Source organism: Loxodonta africana, chromosome 23 (assembly GCF_030014295.1).
Source record: "Loxodonta africana isolate mLoxAfr1 chromosome 23, mLoxAfr1.hap2, whole genome shotgun sequence".
Lineage (NCBI taxonomy): Eukaryota > Metazoa > Chordata > Mammalia > Proboscidea > Elephantidae > Loxodonta > Loxodonta africana.
Window position 1 is genome coordinate 22987423 of NC_087364.1, and position 19216 is coordinate 23006638.

General features: G+C 43.1%; 1 protein-coding gene across 1 annotated transcript in view; it reads right to left on the reverse strand.

Annotated features, from left to right (window-relative positions):
- ATP8A2 (ATPase phospholipid transporting 8A2) overlaps positions 1 to 9488 on the reverse strand; it is a 697351-nt gene extending 687863 nt beyond the window's left edge. Inside the window, exon 1 of the mRNA XM_064275334.1 lies at positions 9352 to 9488. Coding sequence (XP_064131404.1) covers positions 9352 to 9452 — 101 coding nt within the window. The 5' untranslated portion in view covers positions 9453 to 9488. The remainder of the gene's footprint in view (positions 1 to 9351) is intronic.
- Between the last annotated feature and the right edge of the window lie 9728 nt (positions 9489 to 19216).

The following is a 19216-nucleotide window of genomic DNA, read 5'->3' on the forward strand; positions in this document are numbered from 1 at the left end:
TCATAGTGATGCTGTAGGACAGAGTAGAACCACCCCATAGGGCTTCCAAGGCTGTACCATATTTTTACCCAAATAACACACTCCTTCTATGTTTGTTTGCCAACTGTGCCCTCCTCACTGCAAAGTATTTTTGTAACTGCACTATGTTAATGTTTTTACAGCAACATGTAAAACAAATAGGCATAGTGGCACTTATGAAAATACCTCACGGGGGAGGGAGTGGTTGGCAAACAAATGTAGAAGGTGTGTGTTATTTGTATCAAAATACGGTAATCTTTACAGAAGCAGGCTGCCATATCTTTCTCCCAAGTTGCAGCTGGTGAGTTTGAACCACCAACCTCTCAGCTAGGCCAGGCACTTAACCACTTCACCACCTGGGCTCCTCGTACTTAAAATTACTTCTCCTGAAATGTCTAAGTGTGTACAAGTAGTCCCCGACTTATGACATATTCAAGTTACGATGAACTGCGTTTAAGACTTTTCTTTTTTCTTTTTTTTTATGGACTACGTACAATGTTGTGGTGCATTATTTGTTGATGTTATCATTCCCAGATGTTCACTCACAGATGTTCAAAGATCGAACTTATAAAGATACTGATAATAAAAGGTAATAATAATGAAAACTTGAAAAAAAAAAAAGAGGTATTTGACTTACGTCAGAACCAACTTATGATGCAGTTATCAGAAAGGGATCCCATCGTAAATCGGGGACTACCTATACAGTGAACAAAACTTAATCAAAATACGCATGGTGATGGAAATGTGACAGCTAGGAGGGGAAAACTGTCATATGGAAGGAAGTTCATGATTCTACTTCTCCTTGGCATAGTCATTATCTAAAATAATTTATTCTGCTACATCAGCCCTGGAATGATTAATGAACTCTAATTTGTAAAGGTAGCATTAAAAATTAATATGAGGCAATTTTAACAACACTGGAATACTGGGGAGTAATTATGATCCCACTCAGCAAATAGCTGTACTCTTTTAAAATATAGAGCTCTATTTTAAAAATTGTCCAAGTTTGATAACACATTTCATGTACTAGACAGTACTATTTTCAAAACCTCCACCCTTTACTGGAGTAAAGATAAAAGAGTAATTCTTTGATGGGATAATTTAAAGATTTCTCTATATAATTAGATCTACAATTAAGAATTCAGATTAATTATTTTGCCATAATGACAAATTCCCTTAGGATATTCAAAGCAGAGTCCTAGTGCTGAAAAGCTGACAGCACGAAACGTGGAAAACAGATTAAAAAAAGAGGGGAGAGAGAAAAAACACAGGCTTCATACTCACAATTCAATTCAATCTAGTTATCCATCTGGACAAAGTTTAAGGTTTTTATCATTCTGTAGTAAAGAATCTTGATTGGTGTTTCATTGCGGGGTGGAAATTTGTGGGAAGGGATAGGAAATAATGGACTTATTGTGAATTTATGCCCAACTTTGTTTTCTCAGTCCCCCAAAAGGAGAAGTTGACTTCTCAATTTAACAATACATACACACACGTGCGCAGTCAAACATATCCCAGCCCTGTCTTATGCTCTTAGCACAACTGGCTTGCTTGTAGCAGTTGCAGGCAAGAGACCACACCCATTGCTGTTGAGTCTATTCTGAGAGCAGCCCTACAGGACAGAGTAGAACTGCCCCACAGGGTTTCCAAGTAGCGGTTGGTGGATTTGAACTGCCAACATTTTGGTTAGCAACGGAGCTCTTAACCACTGTACCACCAAGGCTATGCAACAAATAATGATGAAATAGAAAATCCTTCAAAATAACAGTAACAACATCCCAACTCAACTCCAAATCATTTTTAGCTTCGTCTACCATAAAATTAACAACAATAACAACAAAAAAAAAATTGCCATCAAGTCAATTTCATCTCATACAGAGCCTATATAGGACAGAGTACAGCTTTCCCATAGTGCTTCCAAGGTTATAAATCTTTACAAAAGCAGACTGCCGCATCTTTCTCCCACAAAGTGGCTCCGGGTTTTAAGAGCTGTGCCACTAACCAAGTGGTCAGGGGTTTGAACTCACCAGCAGCAACAGGGGAGAAAGATGTGGCAGTCAGCTTCTGTAAAGATTAAAAAAACATCGACACAGCCTTGGAAATCCTGTCGGGCAGTTCTACTCTGTCCTATAAGGTAGCTATGAGTCGAAATCAACTCAACAGCAATGGGTTTACAATAAAACAATAATGATTAATCAAAGTCCATTATTTCAGTTTTAAAGAGCTACTTTCATTTAAAGGGTAGATCAGTGTTTAAATGATCAAAACGAACCTCATAGATTTCAGAGTTCAGGAAATTTCTCTGTAAAGCACCTCTGCATCCCAACAAAGGTCAGGCCTCTCCTTTTGTTCTAAGCATTGTCCCTCTTAAAAGGCTTGCTGATGAGCATTTCTTACAGAAGGCTGTTGCTGTCTGTTTAGTGGCTCAGCTGTAAGTAGCAGAATAAACACTTAGAATCAACTTTCTATATAACCACGTGAAGACCCACATGGCTAAACTATGAGCACAGAACCTTCCGCAGTCCGCTTTGCTACCTGCTTTTTCTTTTTTTTTAATTTTTTATTGTGGTTTAGGTGGAAGTTTACAGAGCAGATTAGTTTCCCATTTGACAGTTTGTACATAAAGGGTCCTATGACATTGGTTGCATTCCCCTCAATGTGTCAGCACTCTCCTCTCCCCATCTCTGCCCTGGGTTCCCTGTTTCCTTTTGTCCTGATTTTCTACCCCTTCCTGCCTTCTCATCTTTGCTTTTGGGCAAGTGTCCTTTTGATCTCATATAATCGATTGTTCTGAGGAAAACTTTCCTCTCAGGTGTTATTGTTTATTTTACACCACCCACCTTTTTCAACCTCTACACAGATTAAGGAGCCCTGGTGGTACAACGGTTAAGCACCGGGCTGCTAAATGAAAAGTTGGTGGTTCGAACCTATGCAGGGACTCAGTGGGGGGAAGACCTGGTGATTTGATCCCATAAAGATTACAGCCTATAAAACGCTATGGGGCAGCTTGCGTGAGGTCGCCATGAGTAAAAAAAATCCACGGCACCTAACAACAACATACAACTAGACTGGATGTCATGTAAACCCTTAGTGTCATCATCCAGGGGATTGTTGTGTAACTCCCAGAAAGTGCGTGTTTTCTTATCTTGCCAGCACAACAGAGAAGTGAAGATTGCCCGTCCCTTCCAGACCATCTCCTACTCAAAATCACGTCTGTTACCAATAAAGGCTCCCAAACCTTTTCCAAACTATCTGACACAGAGACGAGAATTTAGCACTTAGTTCCCACCCTCTCGGATACTTCTGGTAAAACTCTTTCATCTTTTTATTTTGAGATAATTTTATACTTACAGAAGAGTTGCAAAAAGAGTGCCAAGCAGTTCCCATGTACCCTTCACCCCCGCCCACGTGTTAACATTTTATATCACCACAGTACAATTACCAAAACTAAGAAAATAACATTGGCACAATACTAATTAAACTACAGGTTTTATTTGAATTTCACCATTATTCTACCACTGTCTGCTTTTCTGTTCCAGGATCTGATTCAGGAATCTACATGGCATTTGGTTGTAATGTCTCCTTAAAAAAAAAAAAAGCAGTTACCCTCAAGTCCATTCCAACTCATGGCAAGGCCATGCATATCAGTAAAACTGTGCTCCGTGGGGTTCTCAATGGCCATGACTTTTTGGATGTAGATCACCAGGCCTTTTTTCTGAGGTGACACTGGGTGGATTTGAATGATCAGCCTTTCAGTTACTAGCCAAGTGTTTAACCCAGGAACTCCTTAGTATCTTCAAGTTCAGATTCAGTGTTAACTCGTTTTTCGCAAATCCTGATGCTTAATTCTTTTTATCAGTAAGAATCAGAAATGCTTCCAAGTTCACAAGGGACAATAAGAGTTAACAGAATTTAGGGATGGGAAAGAGGAGAAATAGGTACTGACCAAATTGCTCAAACTAAATGCTTTAATCTGTTTTTATGAATGGGAGAATGGCGTAGATGTTTCTTTGGTGAAATTCAATCCATGCTTTTTATCATCCTCACAGGATCAGCTTGATAAAGAAATCACCGTGCAAGTCTGTTCTCCTAGACATTTGCTGTTTCCTTAGAAACATCAAATACAAAACTGGCCCCTGGCTAGCATGCTTTGCTGTTTCTAAAAATACAATTGAAGAAAGCTCACTCAGTCACCCTGGCATGTACAATGCCAAAGGTCCTTTAATTTGAATACTTTCATCTGCAGGTTGCCTTAATATTCTCGTACAGGGGCTAAACACAATAAAAGTTCTAACTACTAGACTTTTTAATGGCATTAATTATTGCTGGTATAGATAAATTAAGCACTCACAGTGCCTGGTTTGCAGATTAACCAAGTATAACCAAATTAACCCAGTTGCCATCGAGTTGATTCCAAGTCATAAGGACCCTATAGGACAAAGCAGAGCTGCCCCATAGGGTTTCCTAGGTTTTAATCTTTATGGAAACAGACTGCCACATCTTTCTCCCACAGGGCGCCTTGTGGGTTTGAACTGCTGACCTTTTGGTTAGAAGTCGAGCACTTAACCACTGTGTCACCAGGGCTCCTTAACCAAGTAAATCTGACTCTAAAATAAAAACAGCACACACAGAAAGAACATCTTATGGGTGCTTTTTTTTATATATGATTGTACTTTAGATGAAGGTTTACAGAGCAAACTGCTTGTCATTAAACAATTAGTATACACATTGTTTTGTGACATTGGTTACCAACCCCACATGTCAACGCTCTCCCTTCTCGACCTTGTGTTCCCTGTTACCAGCTTTCCTGTCCCTTTCTGCCTTCTAGTCCTTGACCCAGGGCTGGTGGTGCCCCTTTGGTCTCCTTTTGTTTTATGGGCCTGTCTAATCTTCGGATGAAGGGTAAACCTCAGGAGTGACTTCATTACTGAGGTAAAACGGTGTCCGGGGGCCATACTCTCAGAGTTTCTCCAGTCTCTGCCAGGTCAGTAAGTCTGGTCTTTTTTTGCAAGTTAGAATTTTGTTCTACATTTTTCTCCAGCTCTGTCTGGGACCCTCTATTGTGATCCCTGTCAGAGCAGTCAGTGGTGGTAGCCGGGCAGCACCTAGTAGTACTGGCCTCAGTCTGGTGGAGGCCGTAGCAGTTGTGGTCCATTAGTTCTTTGGACTAAACTTTCCCTTGTATGTTTAGTTTTCTTCTCTCTCCCTTGCTCCCAAAGGGGTGAGACCAGTGGAGTATCCTAGATGGCCACTCAGGCTTTTAAGACCCCAGACACTACTCACCCAAGTAGAACGCAGAACATTTTCTTTATAAACTATGTTATACCAGTTGAGCTAGATGTTCCCCGAGACCATGATCCCCACAGCCCTCAGCCCAGCAATTCAGTCCCTCATGGAGCTTGGATATATCTATGTATAAGCAATTACTTTTGATGAGGATTTTTAATACTTTCAAAGCTTGTCGAACTTGATAAGGTTATCTGTGTAAACACTGGTTCTTTAAAAGAATAATCTGTACTTAAAAGGAAGTTATGATTCTTACTATGATATTGATACAGTTTCTTTGTTAAAATGAAAGAAGCTCGAGTGTGAAGACCAGCTCTTACCTAAATTCCATAGCTTTAAAATGTTTAGCGGAGAATCATTCGTCCTCTCAGTACTCAACATTAGATCTGTTTTTGTTGTTAGCTGCCATCAAGTCAGCCCACAACTCATGGCAACCCCATGCACAACGGAAGGAAATGTTCCTGGTCCTGCAGCATCCCATGATCGAGTGCATATCAGACCATTGTGATCCACGCGGTTTTCACTGGCTGGTTTTCAGAAATACATCACCAGGCTTTTCTTCCTAGTCTGTCTTAGTCTGGAAGCTCCACTGAAGTCAGAAAATGCTGTTCTAGAGACATCCAGCCTCCTGAGCCATATAGCCTTCAACAAAGTCAGACACCACCGATTCCATAACTTGGCATGAGCCCCACTGCCCCCATGTGGTCCCTCCTTTCCAGAAATTCCGATTTAGAAGCAAACAATCTGGGATAGACACCCCATACCTCTGCCTCTAAAATAAACCATTAACCTATTCTCAAGAAAAAATACACTAAAACAACAAATCTGTTTCAACTCTGTTTTTAAAAAATATTCCTCTGACTATCCTTATCAATTTTCAGCAAACATTCATGGCCAAGATAAAAAAGCCTTATAAAATATCTTTTTTCTAAAACTTGACTTCAGTAACATTAAAGTACTAAAATAATGTGCTCAACATTTTGTAAAATCCTTAAATTATAATCCTAATAAGTTTTATAATAAATTATTTTATGAACTACAAGTCACTGGTAACCATTAGTAATTCCTATTAAAATACACAGTCAAGGTAAACCAACTACTCACAAGGCCATTTTATAGTACATCAAGGGCCACGTTTTAATTTCTAAGACCTTATCCACCATATTCTGAAACTTATGCTCGTTGTACAAGCCATGAACTCAAAAACTTTACAAATTTTAGTATCTAATATAATTCACTAATTAAACTACCAGTATACACTTATGTTATTGTTAGTTGTGGTCAAGTTGGGTCTGACTCATAGCGACTCTATGTATAACAGACCTATTACATGTATTTAAAATAGTTGCCTGGTCCTGTGCCATCTTCATGATCATTGGTAATACACTTATTTAAAGAAGAAGAAAAAAAAAAACCCACTCCCATGGAGTCGATTTCAGCTCATAGTGACCCTATAGGACAGAGCAGAACTACCCCATAGGGTTTCCAAGGCTATAATCTTTACAGGAGCAGACTGCCATAGCTTTCTCGTGCTGTGCGGCTGATGAATTCATACTGCTGACCTTTCATTTAGCAGCCGAGTGCTTAACCACTGTGCAACCAGGCTCCAATACACTTAGATAAAGCTTTAAATAGAGGGCATAGGTGGTATCTGCCTGCTTCATTCCTAGCCAACTCACTGTGCATCCCTACTTCCCAAGAAAAGTACAAATGAAAGTCTACAAGAGGTAGCCACTTGAAATCCAGCTGGCAGATAACACAATCAGTCTCAAAAGTCAGCTTTGACTCATGACTACAGAATAGGTAGTAAGGCCCATTACCATGGCTCTTAAAAATCTGTACCTTCCACAGAAACTAGAGAATTTAGAGAAAAACAAAAGACCCCTATTTCATTCTTCAGGCTTTACGCATGCCTGAATGGTACCAACATGAAAGGAACTAACAGGAACTAGGCAAAAATACTACTTGAAAACATATTAAAGTTTAGAAAGCAAAGTAACTCTTCAATTCCTGTTACCTTATAATTTTTACCTTTTTTAAAAAATTCAACAGAAACACATATGAGGAGGTATGGATAATGGAACCGTATTAGCATTGCAGGACTCCAGAGGTGCTCTGTATTTTTTTAAATGACAGCTTGATAGAGATACAATTCACAAACCACACAATTCATTCATTTAAAGTTTACAATTCAATGGTTGTTAGTACATTCACAGAATCGTGCAATCACCACCATCAATCAATTTTAGAACATTTTCCATCACCCCAAAAACAAACCTCATATACGTTAACAGTCAAGCCCCATTTCCCACCCCCCCTCCCCACCACCACCACAATCACTAATCTACTTTCTGTCTCAATAGATGTGCCTGTTCTGGACATTTCATATAGATGGAATCATAATGTATGTGATCTTTTGTATCTGTCTTCTTTTACTTATCAGAATGTTTTCATGTTGTTGAAGCGTGTACCAGGACTTCATTACTTTTAATGGCCAAGCAATATTTATTTATCCATTCACTTGGTGGACATTTGGGTTGTTTCCACTTTTTTACTATTATGAATAATGCTGGTATGAACATCCTTCCATCTCTCTTGGGCATATACCCAGGAGTGGATCCTGGGTCATATGGTAACTCTGTGTTTAACCTTCTGAGGAACTGCCAGGCTGTTTCCACAGCAGCTGGACCATTTTACATTCCCACCAACAGCATATGAGGGTTCTGATTTCTCCACACTCTCACCACCACTTGTCTTTTGATCAGAGCCATTCTAGTCAGTGTGAAGTGGTAATTCCTCGTGGTGATGAATATCTTAAAACGGGGTCACTCCCTCTGGAATGGCCCCAGCTATCCTTATTCCCAGATGGTCATTCTTAAAACCCAAAATAAAGCTAGGGTAATCTAACAGTCCCTGAATAAATGAAGGTATCACCTCCACATAACACACACTGTTGTTCTACCCTAAATTCTATCAAACTGCAATACAACAGTCAGAGCCCTTTCTAAATAAAGATGCCAGGCTCAGCAGCCTGCACAAATGCTAATCCTGTAGTGGAATACTGAAATATATAACAACCACAAAGTTTTGGCCAGAGCTTGCAAGACAGAGCCCTGCCTCAGAATCCAGGTTTGCCCATAACCACTAACCAGTGTCACCTGGCCAACCACTTAACCGCTCTGCACCTCGGCAGTGTTCTCTGCAGCTCCCGGCACTACATCACCTGAAGACACTCCCAGACAGAAAGTTGTCCAAGCCTGAAAGTTTAATGAAATTTGAAAACGTCCTAATACCAACACTTAAAGAGCTAGTGTTGCACGGCAGAGAATTTGGGCTTAATACAATAGTCAGACTGGCCTGGGTCCACTTCTGGTTCAGCCATTTATTGCTAATAGGTACATTCCTCAATAGCTTTGTATCTCCATTTCCTGATTTGGAGGCAACATTGCTTTCTCCAGGAAAAAGAGCTTATGAAAATTCATTAAGCTAGCAGAGTAAAAGCATCTGTCATAGTGGCCAGCAAAAAGAAGACACTTAAATGTTCGCTCCGGTCCATCTTTCTGCTAACTCCGTTTCTACAGAGGCAAAGTTTCCCAGCAAATAAAGGCCTCTTAACAAAAGCTGTGGGCCACTCAGAGCTCTGATGTGTGGGATTTGGTATAAAGCACTTCCCTACATTACACTCTACAAATTGCTAAGGAGTGTTATCAATTTGGGCTTAAACCAGACTAAAGGGAATTTCTGGCAGTGAGCCAAGGCATGAAACGATAAGAGACTTGACTTTTGTCAGTGAACATAAGGGTTAGGGGACAGGCTGGGCAGTGAACAGGTAAGAGGGAAAGAAAGGTGAAGGCTGTATTCGCTTGACCCCATTGGAAGCCGAGGAAACACTGGAAGGCTTTAAAGGAGAGAAGGCGGGGAGGAGGGGCTGGAGGATGTAGATGGGCGCGGGCTGGATAGATACGTGGGAAGATGACAACTGGAAACGCACTACCATCCCAACTGTGACTCCCCTCTTTCCGCCCTCTCTCCGCCGCCTTCCCCTACCTGATCCGGTTGTCACGGAATTTGTTGAGATGCGCTTGGTTGAGGTAAATGGTGCGGGCTGGTGTGTCCAGCTGGTCTGCAGCAGACGTGGCCCGGGACATCTCATCATCTGCCTTCTTGTAGCCCGAAGAAGAACAGACAGGTCCTGCAGAGACCAGGCGCGGGGCAGAAAACAACACACAAAAGAAGTCAGCCGCTAGCTGGAGGCAGCGGCGCGCTCTCGGGCGGAGCCCCGCTAGGGAGGATGCTTGGGCACCCGCACGGTCCCGCCTTAGTACCTTCGCTCCCCTGAGACTTGGTGGCAGCGCCCGGCCCCGCCCCGTCCCGCCCCGTCCCGCCCCGTCCCCGGGCACCTCCCTGCGCGCCCACGAGCCTGGCCGCGGCTCCCCACCTGGGAGGCTGCGTGCGCACGCGCGAGGGGCGGGCAGGGTGCGGAGGAGCCGCTCGTGCAGGGCGGAGGGGCAGAGGGACCGTGCTCGGGAAGCAGGTCCGCTCGGCTTCCTCGATGGTGCTCAAGAGCAGACCGATGATAGTGGCGGGAATGCGCCCTGGTTCACGCACTGCAGAAAGGGATGCTGGGCGCACATCTTGTGCTCGGCTTCACGAATTAACGCTCTAAAGCCACAATGCCTAAAGCTTGAACAGACTTCCCTAATGTGCCTGGCAACCTGAAGTGAAATTCCAATTTATGGCCAATGCATGCTCTTTCCTGTCACTGCTGAAGTTACTGAGGTTACCACACAAACCTCTCTCCGTGAGCTAACCCTCCCCATAACCTTTGCTGATGGAGGTGTCCTCATGGACACTGATATACCCAGTACAGAAACTGTTACACTCAGAGAGAGAGAAAGAGACAGAGTCGTGCAGGGGAGCGGAACCACGTCACCAACTACAAGGCAGCACTCCTCATTAGATCAGGGACACCCTCGTTGAGAACTGACCTTGCAGAGGGGCTTCTGAGGTAAAGGATCACAAAAAATTGAACGTCCTACAGATGAAACTCACCTTTTCTCCTTAAATATACATTTGCTCCAATATGTTATGCTTTTTTCCACCCATCCAAGAAATACAAGCCCTGTGGCATGTCATTTAAGAAACAGATTCTCCTCGAAGCAAGCATCCCCCTCCCAGCTGCAAAGAACACTGCTTGCTGACACAGAGAAACATTTGGAAGGAGGACATTCTGGCTATGTAAGTATGCCATCTTTTTAAAGTGATGGGAAGGCTCATAATCCTCATCCTAAGTGGTGGACTACAACCAAAACCGAAATTAGTACTTTAGAGCGGACAAGCCACTCTGAACCTGAGGGAAGGATGAAGCCTCCATGGGCTAAGGCCTCACACCTTACTCAGATGAGGGCACCCAGATGGGTGCAGGCATAGGAGCCCTCAGCTGGTCCCTGCCCTCCCTGCTCCCTCCGGCCTCCTGTTCTCTGGGATCTCTCTTGCTCCACAGGATATGGTTCTGTCTCACTCTCTCTTTTTCTTTTTAATTTTATTTACTTTGTTGTTGAGAATATGCACAGCAAAACATACACCCATCCAAGTTTATACACGTACAATTTAGCGACACTGATTACATTCTTTGAGTTGTGTAACCATTTTCGCCCGCCTTTTCTGCGTTGTTCCTCCCTTATTAACATAATCTCACTGCTCCCTAAGGCTCCTATCTAACCTTTCGAGTTGCCCTTGTCAATGTGATCCCATATAGACAGTGCTTAAAAGAGCATAATGCTCCAGGCAGACATTTTTACTAATTATGCTAAACTCTTATTTGGCTTTAAGAAGACTTCAGGGGTTATTTTTCATTTAAGGTTTAAAGATTACCTCAGGGCAATAGTTTCAGGGGTTCATCTGCCCTCTGTGGTTCCAGAAAAGTCTAGAGGTCATGAAGATTTGAAATTCTGCTCTGCATTTTCCCCTTTTGATTGGGATTGATCAGGATTCATCTGTGGAATCTCTGAGCAGAATGTCAAGTAATGGTAGCCAGGCACCATCCAGCTCTCCGGGTCTGGTGGCAAAGGAGACTGTTGTTCATGGAGGCAGTTAGCCACACATTCTATATCCTCCTCCTATTCCTGACTCTCCTTCTTCCACTGATGCTCCAGGTGAATGAAGAACAATTGTTGTGCCTTGGGTGGCCACTTGCAAGTTTTTAAGACCCCAGGACTACGCAATGAACTAGAAGGTAGAACAGAAGAACTAAACACGGTATTAGGCCAATTAAGCTCTGTTCTCTCTTTATCAGTAAGAGGCAGTAGAGAACAAGAAACTCGACTGCAAGTCTTGCTAGCCAGCAAGCTCGGGCGCCCTGACTTCGGTCACATAGGACTAGATTTAAAAAGCACATACTGAGTTAAGGCAGAGAAAAAATATGTTGTAAAGAAGCATAGATAAAAGAACTGCTTTCCTTTCTGCCCTCTTACCTGCCTTTGCCTTTTTCATCCTTACCTGGCAGTATTTGTTTATTCTCTGTGCTCCTGCACCCAAGCCCTGGGACAGCAGGGCTCCCTGGTCCCTGTAGTGACCTCACCCCCTGGAACAGTGCCTGGCACGTCACTGGCAGTCATATTTGCTGGTCGAACTAGTCATTTTTACTCAAGTCTTATAAAAGGTCTCTTTGAATTCTCTCAGCAGAAAGGCAATGATATGCACAAAGGGCTCAAAGTACACACACTACGCAGTCAGAAATACTTCATTGCCTGTGTTGTGTTCAGTGAGTAGTTCTCCACTCCGGCTGTGCATTATCATCACCAAGGGAGCTTTCAGCCTCAGCCCCATCCTCACAGATTCTCGCTTCTTTTTCTTTTTTAAAGCTCCTTAAGGCAACAGTGGTTCAGTGGTAGAATTCTCGCCATCCATGTGGGAGACCCAGGTTCAATGCCCGGCCAGTGCGCCTCATGTGCTACCACCACCTATCTGTCAGTGGAGGTTTGCGTGTTGCTATGATGCGGAACAGGTTTCAGCAGGAGCTTCCAGACTAAGATGGACTAGGAAGAAAGGCCTGGTAATCTACTTCCAAGAATCAGCACATACGAACCCCGTGGATCACAGTGGTCTCCTATGTAACCAATCATGGAGATGGCTTAGGACCAGGAAGCATCTCGTTCCATTGGGCATGGGGTAGCCGTAAGTTGGGACAGACTCAGCGGCAGCTAACAACAACAGGAAGTGATACTACTGGGCAGCCAGAGTTGAGAAACACTTGTTAGATACTGCCGGGAAGACGAAAATAAAAGATATGGCTACTGCCCTCAAAAATGTTGATTAGTTTAAGGGGCTAAGGCAGAACCACAATTACATACCAGTGGGTGACAGCTGTGACTAAGTGATAAAGAATAGCTTGAAGACACTAAGCAAGGCCCGGGGCCAACAGTCTCTTTGTTCTTGGGGTGGGACATGGACAGAACAAACTTTGAGAACAGGCATAAAGCAGGAAGAAAGGGAAGTATGTTCTAGGTAAGGGCGAGAACTTAAGCAAAGTTCCAAACAGACAAAATTGTATCAGGGGCCAAATTAAAAAAAAAAAAAAAAAAATTGGCAGTGAGGGTCCAAATTGAGGAAGGGTAGAAATGAAGCTCAGAAAGGTAACTTGTGGCCAGACCGTGAATGACTTTAAAGCCAGGCAAAGAAGCTTGCCCTTCGTCCTGAAGGTCACAGGGACCACAGAAGGTGTCCTCCAGGCAAGAGAGAAGTGGGGCTGGCAGTAACGTTCAAGTAGGAACAAGAAGAGGAAAGATCTGAAGATAAGCAGACCAGGGAGGACATTAATTCTACAATGTAGAAGTGGGTAGAAAAGCATGAATTCAGAGGAGAATGGAGAAAAGCACAAATGTGAGAAACATCTCAAAAGAAAACTCTGCAAGACTTCTTCCAGGTTGAACAGGCAGGCCAGGAAAGGCTGGGTAACTAGAGTTAGAAGACAAGCAGACTGAGACCAAAAAGAAAGCATCACTGATACAAGTGAGGGAAAACAACAATTTTTCCAAAGAAGAATTTAAATGTTAGATAACAAATATTGGGGAAAAATATAATTGACACAAACAAGTAGTGAGAGAGATGTTATTTCACTTAATTCAGTCAAGAACTTGGCCTTCATCAGACCAGCTCATCTTTCTATACAACAGGACCAGACCTGGAAACTTCCTACTAGGTCGAAGTAGTTACCGTTTCCCCCTAAGACTCAAATAACTTCCTCCTACCTCAGTGACCTCATCCTAACATAACACTGCTTAGCAGAAAAAAGTATATATAATATTTTCCAAATAACAAACATTTGTTGAAAATGGATTGCCTTAGGAAATCACACTACCACATATAGCAAAACACATTATGACTAAGGCTTCAATTTCAGGCTCATGAGACAAATCCTGAGTTAATGCATTTTGCAAATACCACTACACAAAATGAGAGCATATGCTTACAACTTCCCATGAAACCCAGCAGTGTCAGCAGATAGTGTGAGTTCAATAAAAATATGTTAGTTGAGAAAGAAACCGAAGCAAAAGGAGAGAATAAAGAGAAGCAAGAATAGGCAAATTGACAAGCACTAGATCTGCCCACTCTGATGTGAAAATGCAGACAAGGCATCTGACGGCCAAGGCCATTAGGGCAGGGACTTAGTCACTGCTCCACCCCAGCACACTGAGTAGTGCCTAGCACACAGTAGGCAGTCTGTAAATATATGGTGGTGCAATGGTTAAGTGCTCAGCTGTTAACTGAAAGGTTCAAACCATCCAGCTGCATTGTGAGAGAAAGACCTGGTGATATGCTTCCACGAAGATCGCAGCCTAGGAAACCCTATGGGGCAGTTCTGTTCTGTCCTATAGGGTCACTATGAGTTGGAATCGACTTGATGGCACAACAACAATATAGTGGGTATCTTTTGAAGGTGCCCACCCAGTCAAGGAACCAATGACTTTTCCTTTCTCTGGATATGGACTCCTTCCCCTCCCACATAAGGGCAGCATGCATGTCTGTGCTATGTGATCCCAACACTGGTCATAGCTGTTTGGACCAGAGATGGTTACTTGATTGATGCTGGGCCACTCAAAACCTCTCATATGGGAATTTTGACATGGCACCTAGAAAGGGCAGTCTCCACGTGTGGCTAGACTGCTAACATACATACCCAGGTCTATGGGATGGCCATCTTCCATCTACCAGGTGTACTGGAAAGCTGACAGCTGACAATGAAGGTCTTTTGAGATAAGAATGAAGCAGGCAATTGGAGAGCAACAGAGACTGTCCTGACAGGTGTTTTAGTCCTAGATCTAGCCCCCTCTTAGATCCCAGCTACTTCGGGGTCTTTGGGTTCCATGGCCACGAATCCCAACCAGTACAGTATGGGATCACACAGAGGGTCTATTTTACCCTCTAAAATCGACGAGCAGGTCAGCTTAAAGAGGAGGGGCAGATACCTGTTCACTTATAGACCACACTGAGGAGCCCCAGGGGTCGTCCACAGCCAGACAGAGGAAGGCCACGTGGAACTGAAGAAACCGTGCCTGGCAGCATCTGGGCCATTGGTTTAGAAGAAACACAGGAACTAGAAGGTGGTTGGTGAAAGAAATAAGCAGCCCTGTCTTCTTCCTCCCTTAGGGTTTCACCCCGGATTGGAGAAAGAACGGAATTAAGAAACAGAGAAAGATGGTTGAGAATGCACAGGAGGAACTGTCATGAGAGGAAAAGTGAAGAGCTGGGGAAGGGGCAGAAGAGGGGCAGACTAATTACAGTATCTATGCCCGTGCCCCCCAGAGGGATGAGAGGAGTTTAAAGGAGGGGAACACATGCGCAAGCTGTCCCAGCACCGTCAGCAACTCCCACCTCCCAGCACGACCTCCATCCCACCTCTCCCCCGGGCCTCAGCCACCCGTGGCTCCAGCCCTCCTGCTAATCTCTTCTCCACTCACTTTGTTCCAGTCGCTGCTACTGTAGGATTTTCACCTTACTGAGTGACCCATACTCCTCTCATTTCCCTCACACGCCCTGTGCCTGTGGTGACAAGAATGTGGCAGCCATGGGTTAGGAAGCAGAGACAATGACAGATGGACACTGACCCCCGCCCCCCCACTGGCAGGAGAACTGATAGCAATGAGGACAACACTTCATTTCCATTCATTCCATTAAATAATTCCGTGGAGTTCATTTTTGGAAAGAAAATGAAAAACCCAAATAATTTTTTAAAATAAAATAATGAATATTAGTTTAGAATAAACTGAATAGGTCCAGGGAGTTAAGAACGTCAAACAAGGAATTAAACACAAAAGGAGAGTTAGCATAAAGCATATTATGAAGCCAGTTGCTGTTCGAGTCAGCTCCAACTCATGGCGACCCCACGTGTGTCAGAGTAGAACTGTGCTCCATGTGGTATTCAATGGCTGATTTTTCAGAAGAGATTGCCAGGTCTTTCTTCTGAGGTACTTCTGAGAGGACTTGAACCTCCAAACTTTTGGTTAGCAGCCCAGTGAGTTAACTGTCCCACCCAGGGGCTATAAAGCATGATATTACTATACATTTTATTGTCTTATCACAGAAACAAAGTGATGTTGTCTTATGACTTTGAACTGCAGTACTTTTGCCCTTAAGTCAAATCAAACGTTCAAAACTCCAGCAGATACTCGTGACCCATCTAATCAATTTCCCTTACAAAGAAGTTTGGCTATCTTAGACTACAGGCTCTTGGGAAAGAAACACCCTAAGTCAGAAGCCCAGTAAGGTTGTTAACCTTTATGGCTGTGCCCCTCTTAGTAGCTCTTTGCTAGTTACATAGAGAAAAGAGAAGTAGCGGTAGAGTCAGACTGGCTTGGACATTGTGGTGTGAACTCTAGAATGGCAGAGCCAAAAGGGAAACCTATAGAGAATCACAAAACCACATTGGCTCCAATGGAAGTTAGGATTGGAAGCCAGATACACCAAAACTCGAATTCAGTTCTTCCAATTCTGCAACAAGTCAGGCTATCCACTGAACCTTAGTTTCTCCATCTGTGAAACAGAAATTGTTTATTTAAACCATGTCCCAGCAAACTTTTTAGATAAAGGGACAGATAGTACACATTTTAGGCTTAGGTACCACATATGGTTTCTGTTATATATTGATCTTTTTTTGTTTGTTTTTTTTTTAACACAAAATTGTTTAAAATGTAAAAAACACTCAGTTCACAAACCAGATCTGACCCATAGGCCATAGTTTGCTGACCCCTTATATAAATTAAGTTCTTTGACAGTTAACAACCTGATTATATCCCAGCTCCCACCTCGAGGATACAAACTAATGAGTTTAAGTTTTTTCTATGCACCTCAAGCACAGCCACCACCCATCTGTCATTGAAGGCTTGTGTGTCCTTATGATGCTGAACAGGTTTCAGCAGAGCTTCCAGACTAAGATGGACTAGGAAGAAAGGCCTGGCAATCTACTAGTGAAAATCAGCCAGTGAAAACCCTATGGACCAAAATGGTCCAATCCCGTTGTAGAGGCGGTCGTTATGAGTCAGGGGCTGACTCGATGGTAGCTTACAACAACAACATGTCAACATGACCTGGCATAAAACTCCCAGCAAACCTAGCTCTTCAGATTTCTATTACATACGATAAGAAGTTAGTTTTTGTCTTTTTCATAATGGTTTATGAGCTTGAAAAGCATGTAAGGGGAGTTTGCTCTTTGCTTCCAGATAAATTTCTAGGAAAAGAGTGCAGTCATCATAGAACTCTTTCACGAGACACACACACACACACACACACACGTGTACAACCCTTCCCAAGAGTTTCAACTTCACTTGCCATATTTACAGAGATATCCCTAATCCTCAGAACATGGACACAGCAAAGCAGCCCAGTAACAGGGAAACACTTGGGCTGATTATTTCTCTTAATCAAGCAAACACAATGAAAATGCTGTGCAAATGCAAAACGTGATTATTCCAGCCTTGGCAGACACACTGTGGAGGCCTTTTCAAGACCCCACTTTGCACAAACCACATCTCTTCCAAATATAGCATCTGTGATACATTTCTACCCAAGAATTCAAAAGAAATAAACACAAAGCAAAGTGACATTGACGGATCGGAAATTTTTACTCCTGCAAATACTAACTCGATTCTCTTTTTTGCAGAGATAGAGACAATGGGAAGGGAAATAATAGGCCGTGGGATATTCATAACTTAAAATATTGTTGGGTGCTGAAGTCATTCAAATACTTTTTGAGCACCTCCTACTATAATAGAAGGCATTTTCTTAGGCACTGGGAAGGGAGAGGTACAAAGTTTAAGACAGGAGCTTACGTTCCAGTAGAGGCAATAGAAAGAACAATGATATGTTCAAGAGGCCAAGAAATGTGGGAATTCAGAGGACAAAGATGGCTTCCAGCCTCAAATAGGGCCAAACAAACCAACAGTGGAAACTCATTAAGGAAGTATTTGAACTAGACCTTCAAGAATGAGTATGATTTTGTTTGCGCAGAAAGAACAGAACGGTAAAAGCTGTGAGCAGAGGGAGGCGCACGCTGGTGATACCTTATTTACAACTTCGTTGGCTCTCAAATGATGGTTGAAAGTTGAGCCACAGTAATTGGAAGACCTGTTTCCAGTAAGTACAGCAATACAAATTGGGCTTCTGTTCCTCGAAACCCATTTTATACCTTACATATGTTAAGAAAGATCATGCAAATTAAGTCAAGACAAAATAAATGTGCTCTTAAGGAAATATGTGTCATATATAAAAATAAAAAAAGACGAGTTATGTTGCACAAACCCAGTTCAGAGGATTGTTCTAAATTAGCTAGATTGGCTGAGGCTGAAAGTACAAATCCAATGACTTTTCTATAGCAAATCCCTATGTTACTAGGAAAGGTATTCTTCGTTGCTCCTAGGACCTCAAACTGGGTTCAAGTTAGGGACACCAACTTTAAAATCCCATTGCCAGCTCAATGCACATGAAAGCAGTTTTTGAGCAGTTAATCCTAGGGAGGTGCGGACTCTGTGTAGTGTTGGTTTGCCTGTCCTAAGCATTTTGAAGACCCACAATGCCTTGGCCAAAGGTGTATGGATTCATGGCGTCTGGTCAGCCCATCTCTCTAGCATCATTGTATCCCCTGACCTTTGCTCATGAAGCCCCACCCAAAGAGGCCTTCTCACCATTCCTCAACAAAGACATCAACTTTGTTCCCTCTCCAGAGACTTGGTACACGTCTTTTCTTCTGCCTAGAATGTCACTCCCTAGACTTTGCTTGGAATCCCTGGGTGGTTTGCAGCCAGTTAATGCACTTGACTGCTAACTGAAAGGTTGGAGGTTCAAGTCTACCCAGAGGTGCCGACGCAGAAAGTCCTGGTAATCTACTTCCAAAACATCAGTCACTGAAAGCCCTATGGAACATAGTTCTACTCTGACACATGTGGGGCCACCGGGAGTTGGACTAAAAGGACGACTGGAGTTTATTTTTTCTATTAGATAAACATTTTCAAGTGCTTGGGTGGGTTTGAACTGTCACTGTCAAGCACTTAACCGTTTGCACCACCCAGGAACTCCACGACAGAGGACAGAGCACCAGAAGTGAAAAGGCCATAGAATTTACCTCAAAGTAACACACTGCACTAAGTGTGCAGCCCAAGAAACACAAAGGTAAAGGCACCAGCAAAGTCTTCGAATGCCATGGTTGTTAACCGCCACTGGGGCAGCTCCATTTCCTGGCGACCCCAGGTACAACCAAACAAAATGTCGTACCATCCCCGATCAGCTGTGGATTGGGCCATTGTGATCTGTAGTATTTTCACTAGCCGATTTCAAAAGTAGACCACCAGGCGTTTCTTCCTGGTCTGTCTTAGTCTGAAAGCGCCATTGAAATCTGCTCTACATCGTAGCGACACAGAAG